The sequence below is a fragment of the Rattus norvegicus genome, chromosome 1, assembly GCF_021556685.1.
Source record: "Rattus norvegicus strain SHRSP/BbbUtx chromosome 1, alternate assembly SHRSP_T2T, whole genome shotgun sequence".
NCBI lineage: Eukaryota > Metazoa > Chordata > Mammalia > Rodentia > Muridae > Rattus > Rattus norvegicus.
In genome coordinates, this window is record NC_141534.1 from 85,454,443 (window position 1) to 85,469,664 (window position 15,222).

At 40.6% G+C, this 15,222-nt stretch overlaps 1 protein-coding gene across 7 annotated transcripts in view; it reads left to right on the plus strand.

The window, feature by feature from the left end:
• Nucleotides 1-1,751: 1,751 nt before the first annotated feature.
• The window catches only part of Pla2g4c (phospholipase A2 group IVC), a 97,828-nt gene continuing 84,357 nt past the window's right edge, over nt 1,752-15,222 (plus strand). For 2 of the 7 annotated variants that reach the window (XM_087593289.1, XM_087593324.1), the window contains exons 1-3: nt 1,754-1,896; nt 3,359-3,385; nt 4,351-4,499. In XM_087593289.1, the coding sequence (XP_087449415.1) occupies nt 4,462-4,499 (38 nt within the window). In that variant the 5' untranslated portion in view covers nt 1,754-1,896; nt 3,359-3,385; nt 4,351-4,461. 7 annotated transcript variants of the gene reach the window in all.

The window sequence follows — 15,222 nt, forward strand, 5'->3', positions numbered from 1 at the left end:
AAGCCTGTTCTGAATTCTGTCTGGCAAAACAAAGTTCCTCTCAGTCTGCTGCAGACTCTTTCTGGAACTACTTTAGGGGCTCCCCTGCCTGCTAACCTGGGGCATTTTGACTACAGGGCAGGAACTGGCTGCTGTGGGGATAGGAGCAGAGGCACTCTTCATGTCAATGTTGACTGAGAGGGAAGGTGACTTAATTCTAGAGACCTATTCCTCTCCTGGAGTAGGGTCAGCGGATAAGGGGAGGGAGGCAGGTGCCCTCAAAGAACATTCTCTTAATGAACGCTTTCCTTCTGTGATCAAATGTTGAAGGTCTGGCCACTAATGAACCCAGTCATACTTAACTCTGACTATAATATTAACATCAATAATGGAGGGTTTTAAGGGCATAGCTCCCAAAATTGGTAAATGTATACTGGAACAACACGTGACATATATGTGAGATATATATATATACATACATACATATATTTAATATATATCTCATATATTTAAATATGTAGCATATATGTTATAAGTGTACATGTACACATATATCACTATATATGCAAATATAGTACATGTAGTGGTATATATTGTGTGTAGATGTGTGGATTTTACATATATGTAAATGTCTAGCATATGTATATATATAGCATATATATAAATAATTTGAGTAGATGGGTTATATGTCCATTAATATAGATGTAAATATACATTGATGTATATATATTATTGAATACTTATGTGTATGCATGTGTATATGGTATGTATATATGTAGTATATATGTAAATAATATATATAGTAGTTATAGTGTGTGCATGTTTATAGTTTGTATGTGTGTATGTGTAATATATATATGTAGTGTGTATGGTATGTGTATGCTGCGTGTGTATACTATATATAGTGGGTAAATGTGTATATAGTGTGTGCCTACAGAGTGTATATATAATGTCTATGATTTGTCTGTGTACTATATATGTATGTTTATTAGTGTATATGTATATACTGGATAAATAGACTATTTCCAATTGTTTATTCTGGAAGGACATGAAACACTGAAGTTTGAGAAAATGTAGATTCTTTAAAAATGGGAGAGCCCATGTGGTTGTGGTACATGACTTTAATCCCCAGTACTTGGGAGACAAAAACAGATGGACCTGAGTTTGAAGCCAGCCTGATCGGGTCTACAGTAGAGTTCCAGGATAGCCAGGACTACATAGAGAAACCCTATCTCAGAAAACAAAAAACAAGACAAAACAAAAAAACCCAACAAAACCATAACAACAATAACAACAACAAAAACTAAGCCAATAGAATAGAAGGAAGACTTCATATCAATTCCTTATTGAGTTTGACCTTTATTACCACCTGATAATAACTAATAAGGTTAATGATTTACACAAGGTGTTGCTTACTGAGTATAAAGTAGGTTGTTAGTGATTGCATTCCTTTACAATGTAAGTATGCCATGAGTCAGATGCTATTATCTGCAATTTGCAGATGTTAGCCTTGAGACCTTGGCTAGTTATGTATTTTCTGGAGAAATTAGCAGGAAGTAACACAATACCCATTCTATTTGAGACCTGGGGAAGTTTTTTTTCTGCCCTGGCAAGTTCCTTTTCTGCAGAACCTGACAGAGTAAAGGTTTTGTTTATAGGTAATTGTCCGTGACACTGGTGAGTTAAGTAAACATTTTTTTTCCTGAGAAATTAACAAAGAGTAACACAAGACATTACAACTCACCTATATAGGTGCTGTGTGTTTGGCTAAGGAGGAGGGAGGGAGAGAATACAGGAGAGGAAGTGAACAGGAGAGATTGGCACAATGGGGTGAGAAGCAAGTTTAGTGTGCAGCTGAGTCCTAGGGCAGGCTCCACATTTACCATTTGAACATCACAGTTACTTTCCTACTTCAAGGTGAGGGATCTGAACTCAAAGACTGTATTTTACATAGCTGTGACAGAACACCTTACACATTCAACTTGAGGAGAGGACTTCCTTTGACCCATTGTTTAAGGATATAAACCCATCCTGGTAGGGAAGGCTTGGGACTGGGACCCTCTCATAGTGGGTGGGAATTGACTGTGCAGTTTGCTAATTGTCCCACGAACACAGAGCTAGATTAAAAGGGATGCTGGCCCATAATGTGGAATGCCCACTCTGGTGGTCCTACATCCTCAAGTTAGGTCCTGTTACCTAAAACTGCCACAGTCTCTTAAAAGAGTGGCCAACATTTTGTATGGAAATCATAAAAGGCAGGGGCTTTGTGGTTGACCTCTGGGTCACTGGAGCCAGTAGTTGGTCTCTGGCCTGCGTTTTTCCTCAGGGTTCTGTTGACTACAGAAAAAATATTAGAGAAAGAAGGAAGAAAAGAGGAAAAGCACAGCTAGTGAGAGTGCTCCCAAGAGAAGGCTGTGAGGAGCAAGACATTAAGAAGACCAAAGGGAAAAGGATGTATTTCAGAGAGCCATGGCAGAACTAAACACGGCGAAGGAATAAAAGTCAATGAAATGATTCAAAATATTTCTACAATAATCATAGATTGAACCCTAGCTCAATCATAATCCAAGAGTCTTCATCTAGAAGCTGATGGGAGCAGATGCTTATATGTACATGTTCATAGGGCTGACCACTTGGGATTTAATAATGCACTTGGTTTATCCTTTGAGGATACCAACTCTTCCTTTATCAATAACAATTAAATGGCTGTAGCTTGTCGAGGGGTTGAGCCTTGTGGAATTTCTCCCATCCACATTTTCATGTCAACTAGAGATTTTATCATGATGGTCGTGTATGAAAAATGATTACATTGAGGTGCAGTTTCTCTGTCATGTCTAAAGAACACACTTAACTAATAAAATTATAATCTCATTTCTGCATGGCAAGTGTAACATAGGTACCATATTTCCACTTTAAGTATAACTTTTTATTATAGAAGTGCTAGGGGGGATTGAAAAGTAGAAAACATGAATAGTTATTCAGTGTTTTGAAAAAAGTCAGAAAAATCGGGTAGAAGTGGGGATACTGTGTGCCCTTTGAGACAATTGAACATACACACTTCAGTTTTAAAAACAATTCTGACAAGAGTGTTTACCCTTCCATGTATTTTTAATGTGAACTTCAGTTTACTTTCAGGAAAAAGATTTCTAGTTAGTTCCCTTTTTACGGATTTTTCAGTTAGTTCTTTACCACACCCATGGGGTGCCAACTTGCAAAAAAGATTAGAACTAGATAGCACCTTTCCCCTCTCCTCTGTAGGCTGGGCTTCCTTTAAATGCACCATCCAGACATTTGTCTGCCACTTTGAAGCAACCCATGATCTAGTCCCTCAGGATATATTGCTGGTTGCCATTTTTCCCTATCTATCTTTCCTCTACAGGAGGCCTGCTGGGCATCATCAAGGTCTGTAAGTACCACAATCTTCTTATCAATCTTTCCTTTTATATGTGTTTGTGTCACTGAAGCTGTCTGTAAACTGACTCCCTGACAGTCAGCAGGGGCAAATGGGTCCTTTTGGAGACAACAGCTACCAGCTAAGTTGCTAGAGAAACTCAGCAAGTACAGGGATGGCAGAATTGATAAATAGAATAAAAGCAACCTATCACATTGAAACTAAAAACAACTGTTATGTAGGATTCATGAATTCTATCACTGCTGATGGTCACCAAGAATGGCAAATCTCAGTTGGTAGTTGCCTTCCCCAGAGCTAAATTTGGTGCAATTTGTCTGTTTTCATCAGTTACTCCCACAGGAGGGAAGAGTGGTAGATGATTGTGTTTGGGGAAACTGGACAGGTCCAGGTGTCAGGGCCTCCTAGCCCATCTCCTAGCAACATCTACAAAGAACTTGAAACATCTAATGCCTTTCTGCAGTAAGGAATTTTTAGTATGGGGCAAGGCAGTGACACATCATAAGTCACAGCCAACCTTACAGCCTCTGATCTTTAATAGTTGGGATGGAGTTACAGTGAACTTCATCCCCAGTATATACCAGGGAGTCTGGTAGGAGGAGGAGAAACCGTGTTGACTAGCCTTGAGGAGGATAGTGATAAGCTTAGCATCATCCTACCAGCAGCCATAGCAATGGCCACAATTGGATGGAACCACTGTCCTCTGGGCTGAGGAGCCAATGGTGAAAAGACAGAAACATCTAGTTTAAAGACAGAATCTTCCAGTGTGTGTTCAACAACCTTGCCACAAGGATGTAATTTATATTTCCTTTTTTCTGTGCCACACTTCCATTTTTTAAATGGCTATTTGAATTCAATCCATGACATTATGATATTTATCAGCTATTCACTGCAAAGTAACTCTAGACTGTTGGATTAATATGCCATAAGGATTATTTATCTATCTACGTTCATTCCTACAGAAACCACAGCTAGAGCCAACATTGACATCTGAACCCCACTCTCTCACCACAAAGCGGTGCGTGATTGTACCACAGGTGAAAGCAACACTGAAAGTGGTAGAAGTCAGGAAGATGAGCTGTGCAGAGTCTCCTAAGTCACAACATAAGCGGTGAGTCATGGGCATGATTAACTTTTAATGTTTTTTATTGACATTTATTTTGTGTATGTGAGGAGTAGTGTGCTTCTGCCATGGCACATTTGTCTAAATCAAAGGATAACTTATGAGAGTGATTTTCTTCTACCGTGTGGGTTGCAGGAATCAAACCCTAATTCCCCAGATCCACTTGTCCTCTGTTTCCATTCAGAAAGCACCAAACTTCACAGGGATAGCAATTGAACACAGAGTAAAAAGATGCAATAAGACTAGGCACAAATCCTCATACCGAGACTGGATGACGCAACTCAGTAGAAGGAAAAAGGTCTTTTTTTTTTTTTTTGGTTCTTTTTTTCAGAGCTGGGGACCGAACCCAGGGCCTTCCGCTTCCTAGGTAAGCGCTCTACCACTGAGCTAAATCCCCAGCCCGAAAAAGGTCTTAAGAATAAGAGACACACCCTACTCCCACTCTTCAGAGTCCCATAAAAATCCCAAGTTAAACAACCATTTCATATTCAGTGACCCTGGCACAGACCCATGTTGGCTGTGTGACAGACACCTCACTTTCTCTAAGCTCTTATGAACCCTAAGTTGTTAGTTCTGTGGGCCATGTTCTTGTGTTATCTTAACCCATCTGTCTCCTATAATCCTTCCTTTCTTTCCTCACTGCTTAATGTTTGGCTGTGGGATTTTGCATCCTTTCCTATCAGTTGCTAGATGAAGCCTTTTAAAATATAATTGGATTAGTGTCCAGTCTATGACTAGAGCAGAATATTAGTAATAATTTCATTGACACTCCCCGTTTGGCCTGACCTGTTTAGTTCTGCCATAGATCTCTGGACTATCCAACTTCCAGTTCCTGTCCATCCAGACAGTGTCTGCTGTGGTCTCTCTCATACCTTGTGATTGGGCTAGGCCAGGGTTGTAGGTCAAATTTCTTTTTCTGGGTGGTGTTCCAGTTTCAGCACTATAAGTCTTGCCTGGGTCTAGGAGATGGCTGGTTCAGGTTCTTCATCCTCCATTACTAGGAACTCTCACTAGTATAACTCTCATAGATTCCTGGAAGTTTTCCCTGTACTAGGGGACCTAATTGCCCCTCAAATGCCCTTCCATTCAACCTTCTGTCCCTTACCTGGTCCCTTTTGGTCACATCTCTACCCACCTTCAGTTCATCAGTTGCATTCTCTTCCAGGGATATTCATGAGTCACCCCCTACAGACTTTCTTGTTATTTAGCATTTCTGGGTCTGACTATTCTTAATAGCTAATACTTACTTATAAGTGAGTATACAGTATGTCTGTCTTTCTGGATCTGGGTTACCTTAGGTCATATTTTTCTAGTTCCATCAATTTACCTCCAAATTTTATGATGGCATTTTTTGTTTTAGTTTTAGTTTTAACTGCTGACTAAAACTCCATTGTATAAATGTGCAACTTTTTTAAAAATCCATTCTTTGGTTTAGGGACTTCTAGGTTGTTTCTAGTTCCTGGCCATTAGCAGCAAGCTTTCTCTCTCTCTCTCTCTCTCTCTCTCTCTCTCTCTCTCTCTCTCTCTCTCTCTCTCTCTTTCTCTCTTTCTCCCTCTCTCTCTCTCTCCTTTAGCCTCTCTCCCTCTCCCTCACTCTCCCTCTTCTCTCTTCAATCAGTCTTGTACCCTGTCAGTTACAGATAAAGCTACACAAGCTCTTGAAGTAACAGTGTGGGGAGTGAAGGGAAGGTGGAGGTAACAGATAGAAGAAATGTAGTATTTAATTACAGTCGAGGAAGCTCCTTCAGAGACATTTGTGTCTCCAGCTCAAGTTAAACTTATGTATTTATTTATGTTATGTGTATCTTTTCTTTTTTTCCATTTTTTTTATTAACTTGAGTATTTATTATATACATTTCGAGTGTTATTCCCTTTCCCGGTTTCGGGGCAAACATACTCCTCCCTCCTCCCCTTCCTTATGGGTGTCCCCCTCCCAACCCTCCCCCCATTGCCGACCTCCCCCCAACAGTCTAGTTCACTGGGGGTTCAGTCTTAGCAGGACCCCGGGCTTCCCCTTCCACTGGTGATCCACTAGGATATTCATTGCTACCTATGAGGTCAGAGTCCAGGGTCAGTCCATGTATAGTCTTTAGGTAGTGGCTTAGTCCCTGGAAGCTCTGGTTGCTTGGCATTGTTGTACTTTTGGGGTCTCGAGCCCCTTCAAGCTCTTCCAGTTCTTTCTCTGATTCCTTCAACGGGGGTCCTATTCTCAGTTCAGTGGTTTGCTGCTGGCATTCGCCTCTGTATTTGCTGTATTCTGGCTGTGTCTTTCAGGAGCGATCTACATCCGGCTCCTGTCGGTCTGAACTTCTTTGCTTCATCCATCTTGTCTAATTGGGTGGCTGTATATGTATGGGCCACATGTGGGGCAGGCTCTGAATGGGTGTTCCTTCAGTCTCTGTTTTAATCTTTGCCTCTCTCTTCCCTGCCAAGGGTATTCTTGTTCCCTTTTAAAGAAGGAGTGAAGCATTCACATTTTGATCATCCGTCTTGAGTTTCATTTGTTCTAGGCATGTAGGGTAATTCAAGCATTTGGGCTAATAGCCACTTATCAATGAGTGCATACCGTGTATGTCTTTCTGTGATTGGGTTAGCTCACTCAGGATGATATTTTCCAGTTCCAACCATTTGCCTACGAATTTCATAAGTCATTGTTTTTGATAGCTGAGTAATATTCCATTGTGTAGATGTACCACATTTTCTGTATCCATTCCTCTGTTGAAGGGCATCTGGGTTCTTTCCAGCTTCTGGCTATTATAAATAAGGCTGCAATGAACATAGTGGAGCACGTGTCTTTTTTATATGTTGGGGCATCTTTTGGGTATATGCCCAAGAGAGGTATAGCTGGATCCTCAGGCAGTTCAATGTCCAATTTTCTGAGGAAACTCCAGACTGATTTCCAGAATGGTTGTACTAGTCTGCAACCCCACCAACAATGGAGGAGTGTTTCTCTTTCTCCGCATCCTCGCCAGCATTTGCTGTCACCTGAGATTTTGATCTTAGCCATTCTCACTGGTGTGAGGTGAAATCTCAGGGTTGTTTTGATTTGCATTTCCCTTATGACTAAAGATGTTGATCATTTCTTTAGGTGTTTCTCAGCCATTCGGCATTCCTCAGCTGTGAATTCTTTGTTTAGCTCTGAACCCCATTTTTTAATAGGGTTATTTGTCTCCCTGCGGTCTAACTTCTTGAGTTCTTTGTATATTTTGGATATAAGGCCTCTATCTGTTGTAGGATTGGTGAAGATCTTTTCCCAATCTGTTGGTTGCCATTTTGTCCTAACCACAGTGTCCTTTGCCTTACAGAAGCTTTGCAGTCTTATGAGATCCCATTTGTCGATTCTTGATCTTAGAGCATAAGCCATTGGTGTTTTGTTCAGGAAATTTTTTCCAGTGCCCATGTGTTCCAGATGCTTCCCTAGTTTTTCTTCTATTAGTTTGAGTGTATCTGGTTTGATGTGGAGGTCCTTGATCCACTTGGACTTAAGCTTTGTACAGGGTGATAAGCATGGATCGATCTGCATTCTTCTACATGTTGACCTCCAGTTGAACCAGCACCATTTGCTGAAGATGCTATCTTTTTTCCATTTGATGGTTTTGGCTCCTTTGTCAAAAATCAAGTGACCATAGGTGTGTGGGTTCATTTCTGGGTCTTCAATTCTGTTCCATTGGTCTATCTGTCTGTCTCTATACCAATACTATGCAGTTTTTATCACTATTGCTCTGTAATACTGCTTGAGTTCAGGGATAGTGATTCCCCCTGAAGGCCTTTTATTGTTGAGATTAGTTTTAGCTATCCTGGGTTTTTTGTTATTCCAGATGAATTTAAATTGTTCTCACTAACTCTTTGAAGAATTGGATTGCTATTTTGATGGGGATTGCATTGAATCTGTAGGTCGCTTTTGGTAAAATGGCCATTTTTACTATTTTAATCCTGCCAATCCTGCCAATCCATGAGCATGGGATATCATTCCATCTTCTGAGGTCTTCTCCAATTTCTTTCTTCAGAGTCTTGAAGTTCTTATTGTACAGATCTTTTACTTGCTTGGTTAAAGTCACACCGAGGTACTTTATATTATTTGGGTCTATTATGAAGGGTGTCGTTTCCCTAATTTCTTTTTTTTTTTTTATTAACTTGAGTATTTCTTATATACATTTCGAATGTTATTCCCTTTCCCGGTTTCCGGGCAAACATCCCCCTCCCCCCTCCCCTTCCTTATGGGTGTTCCCCTCCCAACCCTCCCCCCATTGCCGCCCTCCCCCCATAGACTAGTTCACTGGGGGTTCAGTCTTAGCAGGACCCAGGGCTTCCCCTTCCACTGGTGCTCTTACTAGGATATTCATTGCTACATATGGGGTCAGAGTCCAGGGTCAGTCCATGTATAGTCTTTAGGTAGTGGCTTAGTCCCTGGAAGCTCTGGTTGCTTGGCATTGTTGTACTTTTGGGGTCTCGAGCCCCTTCAAGCTCATCCAGTTCTTTCTCTGATTCCTTCAACAGGGGTCCTATTCTCAGTTCAGTGGTTTGCTGCTGATATTCGCCTCTGTATTTGCTGTATTCTGGCTGTGTCTTTCAGGAGCGATCTACATCCATCTCCTGTCGGTCTGCACTTCTTTGCTTCATCCATCTTGTCTAATTGGGTGGCTGTATATGTATGGGCCACATGTGGGGCAGGCTCTGAATGGGTGTTCCTTCAGTCTCTGTTTTAATCTTTGCCTCTCCCTTCCCTGCCAAGGGTATTCTTTTTCCTCATTTAAAGAAGGAGTGAAGCATTCCCATTTTGATCATCCGTCTTGAGTTTCGTTTGTTCTAGGGATCTAGGGTAATTCAAGCATTTGGGCTAATAGCCACTTATCAATGAGTGCATACCATGTATGTCTTTCTGTGATTGGGTTAGCTCACTCAGGATGATATTTTCCAGTTCCAACCATTTGCCTACGAATTTCATAAACTCGTTGTTTTTGATAGCTGAGTAATATTCCATTGTGTAGATGTACCACATTTTCTGTATCCATTCCTCTGTTGAAGGGCATCTGGGTTCTTTCCAGTTTCTGGCTATTATAAATAAGGCTGCGATGAACATAGTGGAGCACGTGTCTTTTTTATATGTTGAGGCATCTTTTGGGTATATGCCCAAGAGAGGTATAGCTGGATCATCAGGCAGTTCAATGTCCAATTTTCTGAGGAACCTCCAGACTGATTTCCAGAATGGTTTTACCAGTCTGCAATCCCACCAACAATGGAGGAGTGTTCCTCTTTCTCCACATCCTCGCCAGCATCTGCTGTCACCTGAGTTTTTGATCTTAGCCATTCTCACTGGTGTGAGGTGAAATCTCAGGGTTGTTTTGATTTGCATTTCCCTTATGACTAAAGATGTTGAACATTTCTTTAGGTGTTTCTCAGCCATTCAGCATTCCTCAGCTGTGAATTCTTTGTTTAGCTCTGAACCCCATTTTTTAATAGGGTTATTTGTTTCCCTGCGGTCTAACTTCTTGAGTTCTTTGTATATTTTGGATATAAGGCCTCTATCTGTTGTAGGATTGGTAAAGATCTTTTCCCAATCTGTTGGTTGCCGTTTTGTCCTAGCCACAGTGTCCTTTGCCTTACAAAAGCTTTGCAGTTTTATGCAATCCAATTTGTTGATTCTTGATCTTAGAGCATAAGCCATTGGTGTTTTGTTCAGGAATTTTTTTCCAGTGCCCATGTGTTCCAGACGCTTCCCTAGTTTTTCTTCTATTAGTTTGAGTGTGTCTGGTTTGATGTGGAGGTCCTTGATCCACTTGGACTTAAGCTTTGTACAGGGTGATAAGCATGGATCGATCTGCATTCTTCTACATATTGACCTCCAGTTGAACCAGCACCACTTGCTGAAAATGCTATCTTTTTTCCATTGGATGGTTTTGGCTACTTTGTCAAAAATCAAGTGACCATAGGTGTGTGGGTTCATTTCTGGGTCTTCAATTCTGTTCCATTGGTCTATCTGTCTGTCTCTGTACCAATACCATGCAGTTTTTATCACTATTGCTCAGTAATACTGCTTGAGTTCAGGGATAGTGATTCCCCCTGAAGTCCTTTTATTGTTGAGGATAGTTTTAGCTATTCTGGGTTTTTTGTTATTCCAGATGAATTTGCAAATTGTTCTGTCTAACTCTTTGAAGAATTGGATTGGTATTTTGATGGGGATTGCATTGAATCTGTAGATTGCTTTTGGTAAAATGGCCATTTTTACTATATTGATCCTGCCAATCCATGAGCATGGGAGATCTTTCCATCTTCTAAGGTCTTCTTCAATTTCTTTCTTCAGTGTCTTGAAGTTCTTATTGTACAGATCTTTTACTTGCTTGGTTAAAGTCACCCCGAGGTACTTTATATTATTTGGGTCTATTATGAAGGGTGTCGTTTCCCTAATTTCTTTCTCGGCTTCTTTCTCTTTTGTGTAGAGGAAGGCTACTGATTTATTTGAGTTAATTTTATACCCAGCCACTTTGCTGAAGTTGTTTATCAGCTTTAGTAGTTCTCTGGTGGAGCTTTTGGGATCACTTAAATATACTATGTTATCATCTGCAAATAGTGATATTTTGACTTCTTCTTTTCCGATCTGTATCCCCTTGACCTCCTTTTGTTGTCTGATAGCTCTGGCTAGAACTTCAAGAACTATATTGAATAAGTAGGGAGAGAGTGGGCAGGCTTGTCTAGTCCCTGATTTTAGTGGGATTGCTTCAAGTTTCTCTCCATCTAGTTTAATGTTAGCAACTGGTTTGCTGTATATGGCTTTTACTATGTTTAGGTACGGGCCTTGAATTCCTATTCTTTCCAGGACTTTTATCATGAAGGAGTGTTGAATTTTGTCAAATGTTTTCTCAGCATCTAATGAAATGATCATGTGGTTTTGTTCTCTCAGTTTGTTTATATAATAGATCACGTTGATGGTTTTCCATATATTAAACCATCCCTGCATGCCTGGGATGAAGCCTACTTGATCATGGTGGATGATTGTTTTGATGTGCTCTTGGATTCGGTTTGCCAGAATTTTATTGAGTATTTTTGCGTCGATATCCCTAAGGGAAATTGGTCTGAAGTTCTCTTTCTTTGTTGGGTCTTTGTGTGGTTTAGGTATAAGAGTATTTGTGGCTTCATAGAAGGAATTAGGTAGTGCTCCATCTGTTTCCATCTTGTGGAATAGTTTGGATAATATTGGTATGAGGTCTTCTATGAAGGTGTGATAGAATTCTGCACTAAACCCGTCTGGACCTGGGCTCTTTTTGGTTGGAGACCTTTAATGACTGCTTCTATTTCCTTAGGAGTTATGGGGTTGTTTAACTGGTTTATCTGTTCCTGATTTAACTTTGGTACCTGGTATCTGTCTAGGAAATTGTCCATTTCCTGCAGATTTTCAAGTTTTGTTGAATATAGGCTTTTATAGTAAGATGTGATGATTTTTTGAATTTCCTCTGAATCTGTCGTTATGTCTCCCTTTTCATTTCTGATTTTGTTAATTTGGACACACGCTCTGTGTCCTCTTGTTAGTCTAGCTAAGGGTTTATCTATCTTGTTGATTTTCTCAAAGAACCAATTCTTGGTTCTGTTGATTCTTTCTATGGTCCTTTTTGTTTCTACTTGGTTGATTTCAGCTCTGAGTTTGATTATTTCCTGCCTTCTACTCCTCCTGCGTGTATTTGCTTCTTTTTGCTCTAGAGCTTTTAGGTGTGCTGTCAAGCTGCTGACATATGCTCTTTCCTGTTTCTTTCTGCAGGCACTCAGCGCTATGAGTTTTCCTCTTAGCACAGCTTTCATTGCGTCCCATAAGTTTGGGTATGTTGTACCTTCATTTTCATTAAATTCTAAAAAGTTTTTAATTTCTTTCTTTATTTCTTCCTTGACCAGGTTATCATTGAGTAGAGCATTGTTCAATTTCCACATATATGTGGGCATTCTTCCCTTATTGTTATTGAAGACCAGCTTTAGGGCGTGGTGGTATGATAGCACGCATGGGATTATTTCTATCTTTCTGTACCTGTTGAGGCCTGTTTTTTGACCAATTATATGGTCAATTTTGGAGAAAGTACCATGAGGAGCTGAGAAGAAGGTATATCCTTTTGCTTTAGGATAGAATGTTCTATAAATATCTGTTAAGTCCATTTGGCTCATGACTTCTCTTAGTCTGTCTACGTCTCTGTTTAATTTCTGTTTCCATGATCTGTTCATTGATGAGAGTGGGGTGTTGAAGTGTCCTACTATTATTGTGTGAGGTGCAATGTGTGTTTTGAGCTTTAGTAAGGTTTCTTTTACGTATGTAGGTGCCCTTGTATTTGGGGCATAGATATTTAGGATTGAGAGTTCATCTTGGTGGATTTTCCCTTTGTTGAATATGAAGTGTCCTTCCTTATCTTTTTTGATGACTTTTAGTTGAAAATTGATTTTATTTGATATTAGAATGGCTACTCCAGCTTGCTTCTTCTGACCATTTGCTTGGAAAGTTGTTTTCCAGCCTTTCGCTCTGAGGTAGTGTCTGTCTTTGTCTCTGAGTTGTGTTCCCGGAATGCAGGGTCCTCAGTGCGTATCCAGTTTGTTAATCTATGTCTTTTTATTGGGGAGTTGAGGCCATTGATGTTGAGAGATATTAAGGAATAGTGATTATTGCTTCCTGCCAAATTCATATTTGGATGTGAGGTTATGTTTGTGTGCTTTTATTCTCTTTGTTTTGTTGCCAAGATGATTAGTTTCTTGTTTCTTCTAGGGTATAGCTTGCCTCCTTATATTGGGCTTTACCATTTATTATCCTTTGTAGTGCTGGATTTGTAGAAAGATATTGTGTAAATTTGGTTTTGTCATGGAATATCTTGGTTTCTTCATCTATGTTAATTGAGAGTTTTGCAGGATACAGTAACCTGGGCTGGCATTTGTGTTCTCTTAGGGTCTGTATGACATCTATGCAGGATCTTCTGGCTTTCCTAGTTTCTGGCGAAAAGTGTGGTGTAATTCTGATTGGTCTGCCTTTATATGTTACTTGACCTTTTTCCCTTACTGCTTTTAATATTCTTTCTTTATTTTGTGCGTTTGGTGTTTTGACTATTATGTGACGGGAGGTGTTTCTTTTCTGGTCCAATCTATTTGGAGTTCTGTAGGCTTCTTGTATGCCTATGGGTATGTCTTTTTTTAGGTTAGGGAAGTTTTCTTCTATGATTTTGTTGAAGATATTTACTGGTCCTTTGAGCTGGGAATCTTCACTCTCTTCTATACCTATTATCCTTAGGTTTGATCTTCTCATTGAGTCCTGGATTTCCTGTATGTTTTGGACCAGTAGCTTTTTCTGCTTTACATTATCTTTGACAGTTGAGTCAATGATTCCTATGGAATCTTCTCCTCCTGAGATTCTCTCTTCCATCTCTTGTATTCTGTTGGTGAAGCTCGTATGTACAGCTCCTTGTCTCTTCTTTTGGTGTTCTATATCCAGGGTTGTTTCCATGTGTTCTTTCTTGATTGCTTCTATTTCCATTTTTAATTCCTTCAACTGTTTGATTGTGTTTTCCTGGAATTCTTTCAGGGATTTTTGTGACTCCTCTCTATGGGCTTCTACTTGTTTATTTATGATTTCCTGGAATTCTTTCAGGCATTTTTGCGATTCCTCTCTGTAGGCTTCTACTTGTTCTCTAAGGGAGTTCTTCACGTCTTTCTTGAAGTCCTCCAGCATCATGATCAAATATGATTTTGAAACTAGATCTTGTTTTTCTGGTGTGTTTGGATATTCCATGTTTGTTTTGATGGGAGAATTGGGCTCTGATGGTGCCATGTAGTCTTGGTTTTTGTTGCTTGGGTTCTTGTGCTTGCCTCTCGCCATCAGATTATCTCTAGTGTTACTTTGTTCTGCTATTTCTGACAGTGGCTAGACTGTCCTATAAGCCTGTGTGTCAGGAGTGCTGTAGACCTGTTTTCCTGTTTTCTTTCAGCCTGTTATGGGGACAGAGTGTTCTGCTTTTGGGCGTGTAGTTTTTCCTCTCTACAGGTCTTCAGCTGTTCCTGTGGGCCTGTGTCTTGAGTTCACCAGGCAGGTCACTTGCAGCAGAAAAGTTGGTCTTACCTGTGGTCCCAAGGCTCAAGTTTGCTCGCGGGGTGCTGCCCAGGAGCTCTCTGCGGCGGCAGCAACCAGGAAGATCTGCGCCGCCGTTTCCGGGAGCTTCAGTGCACCAGGGTTCCAGATGGCGTTTGGTGTTTTCCTTTGGAATCAGTAATGTGTGCAGAGTGCAGTCTCTTCTGGTTTCCCAGGCGTGTCTGCCTCTCTGAAGGTTTAGCTCTCCCTCCCACGGGATTTGGGTGCAGAGAACTGTTTATCCAGTCTGTTCCTTCAGGTTCCGGCGGTGTCTCAAACTTATTTATTTAAACATCAATCTATCATCTGTTTTCTGTGTGTATGTGGGTGAGTGCATGCTTGGCCACATGCTGGCCCACATGCTTGCACACAGTGTCTCAGTGCATGTTTAGGTCAGAGGACATCTAGGGCAACTCAGTTCTCTCCCTTTACTATGTGTTTAGGTCGTCAGAGTGACTGACAGACACCTTTACCTTAAAAGCCACCGTGGCTGCTCTTTATTTTATGTTATTAATATCTGATACACATCTTAGATGCAGAGCCCTTGACCACCTTTGCTCCTAAGAATCCTGCTCTTTGGAGGGCACCACTCAAGTTGATTTCTATGCTTTTGTTCTCACTGACAAA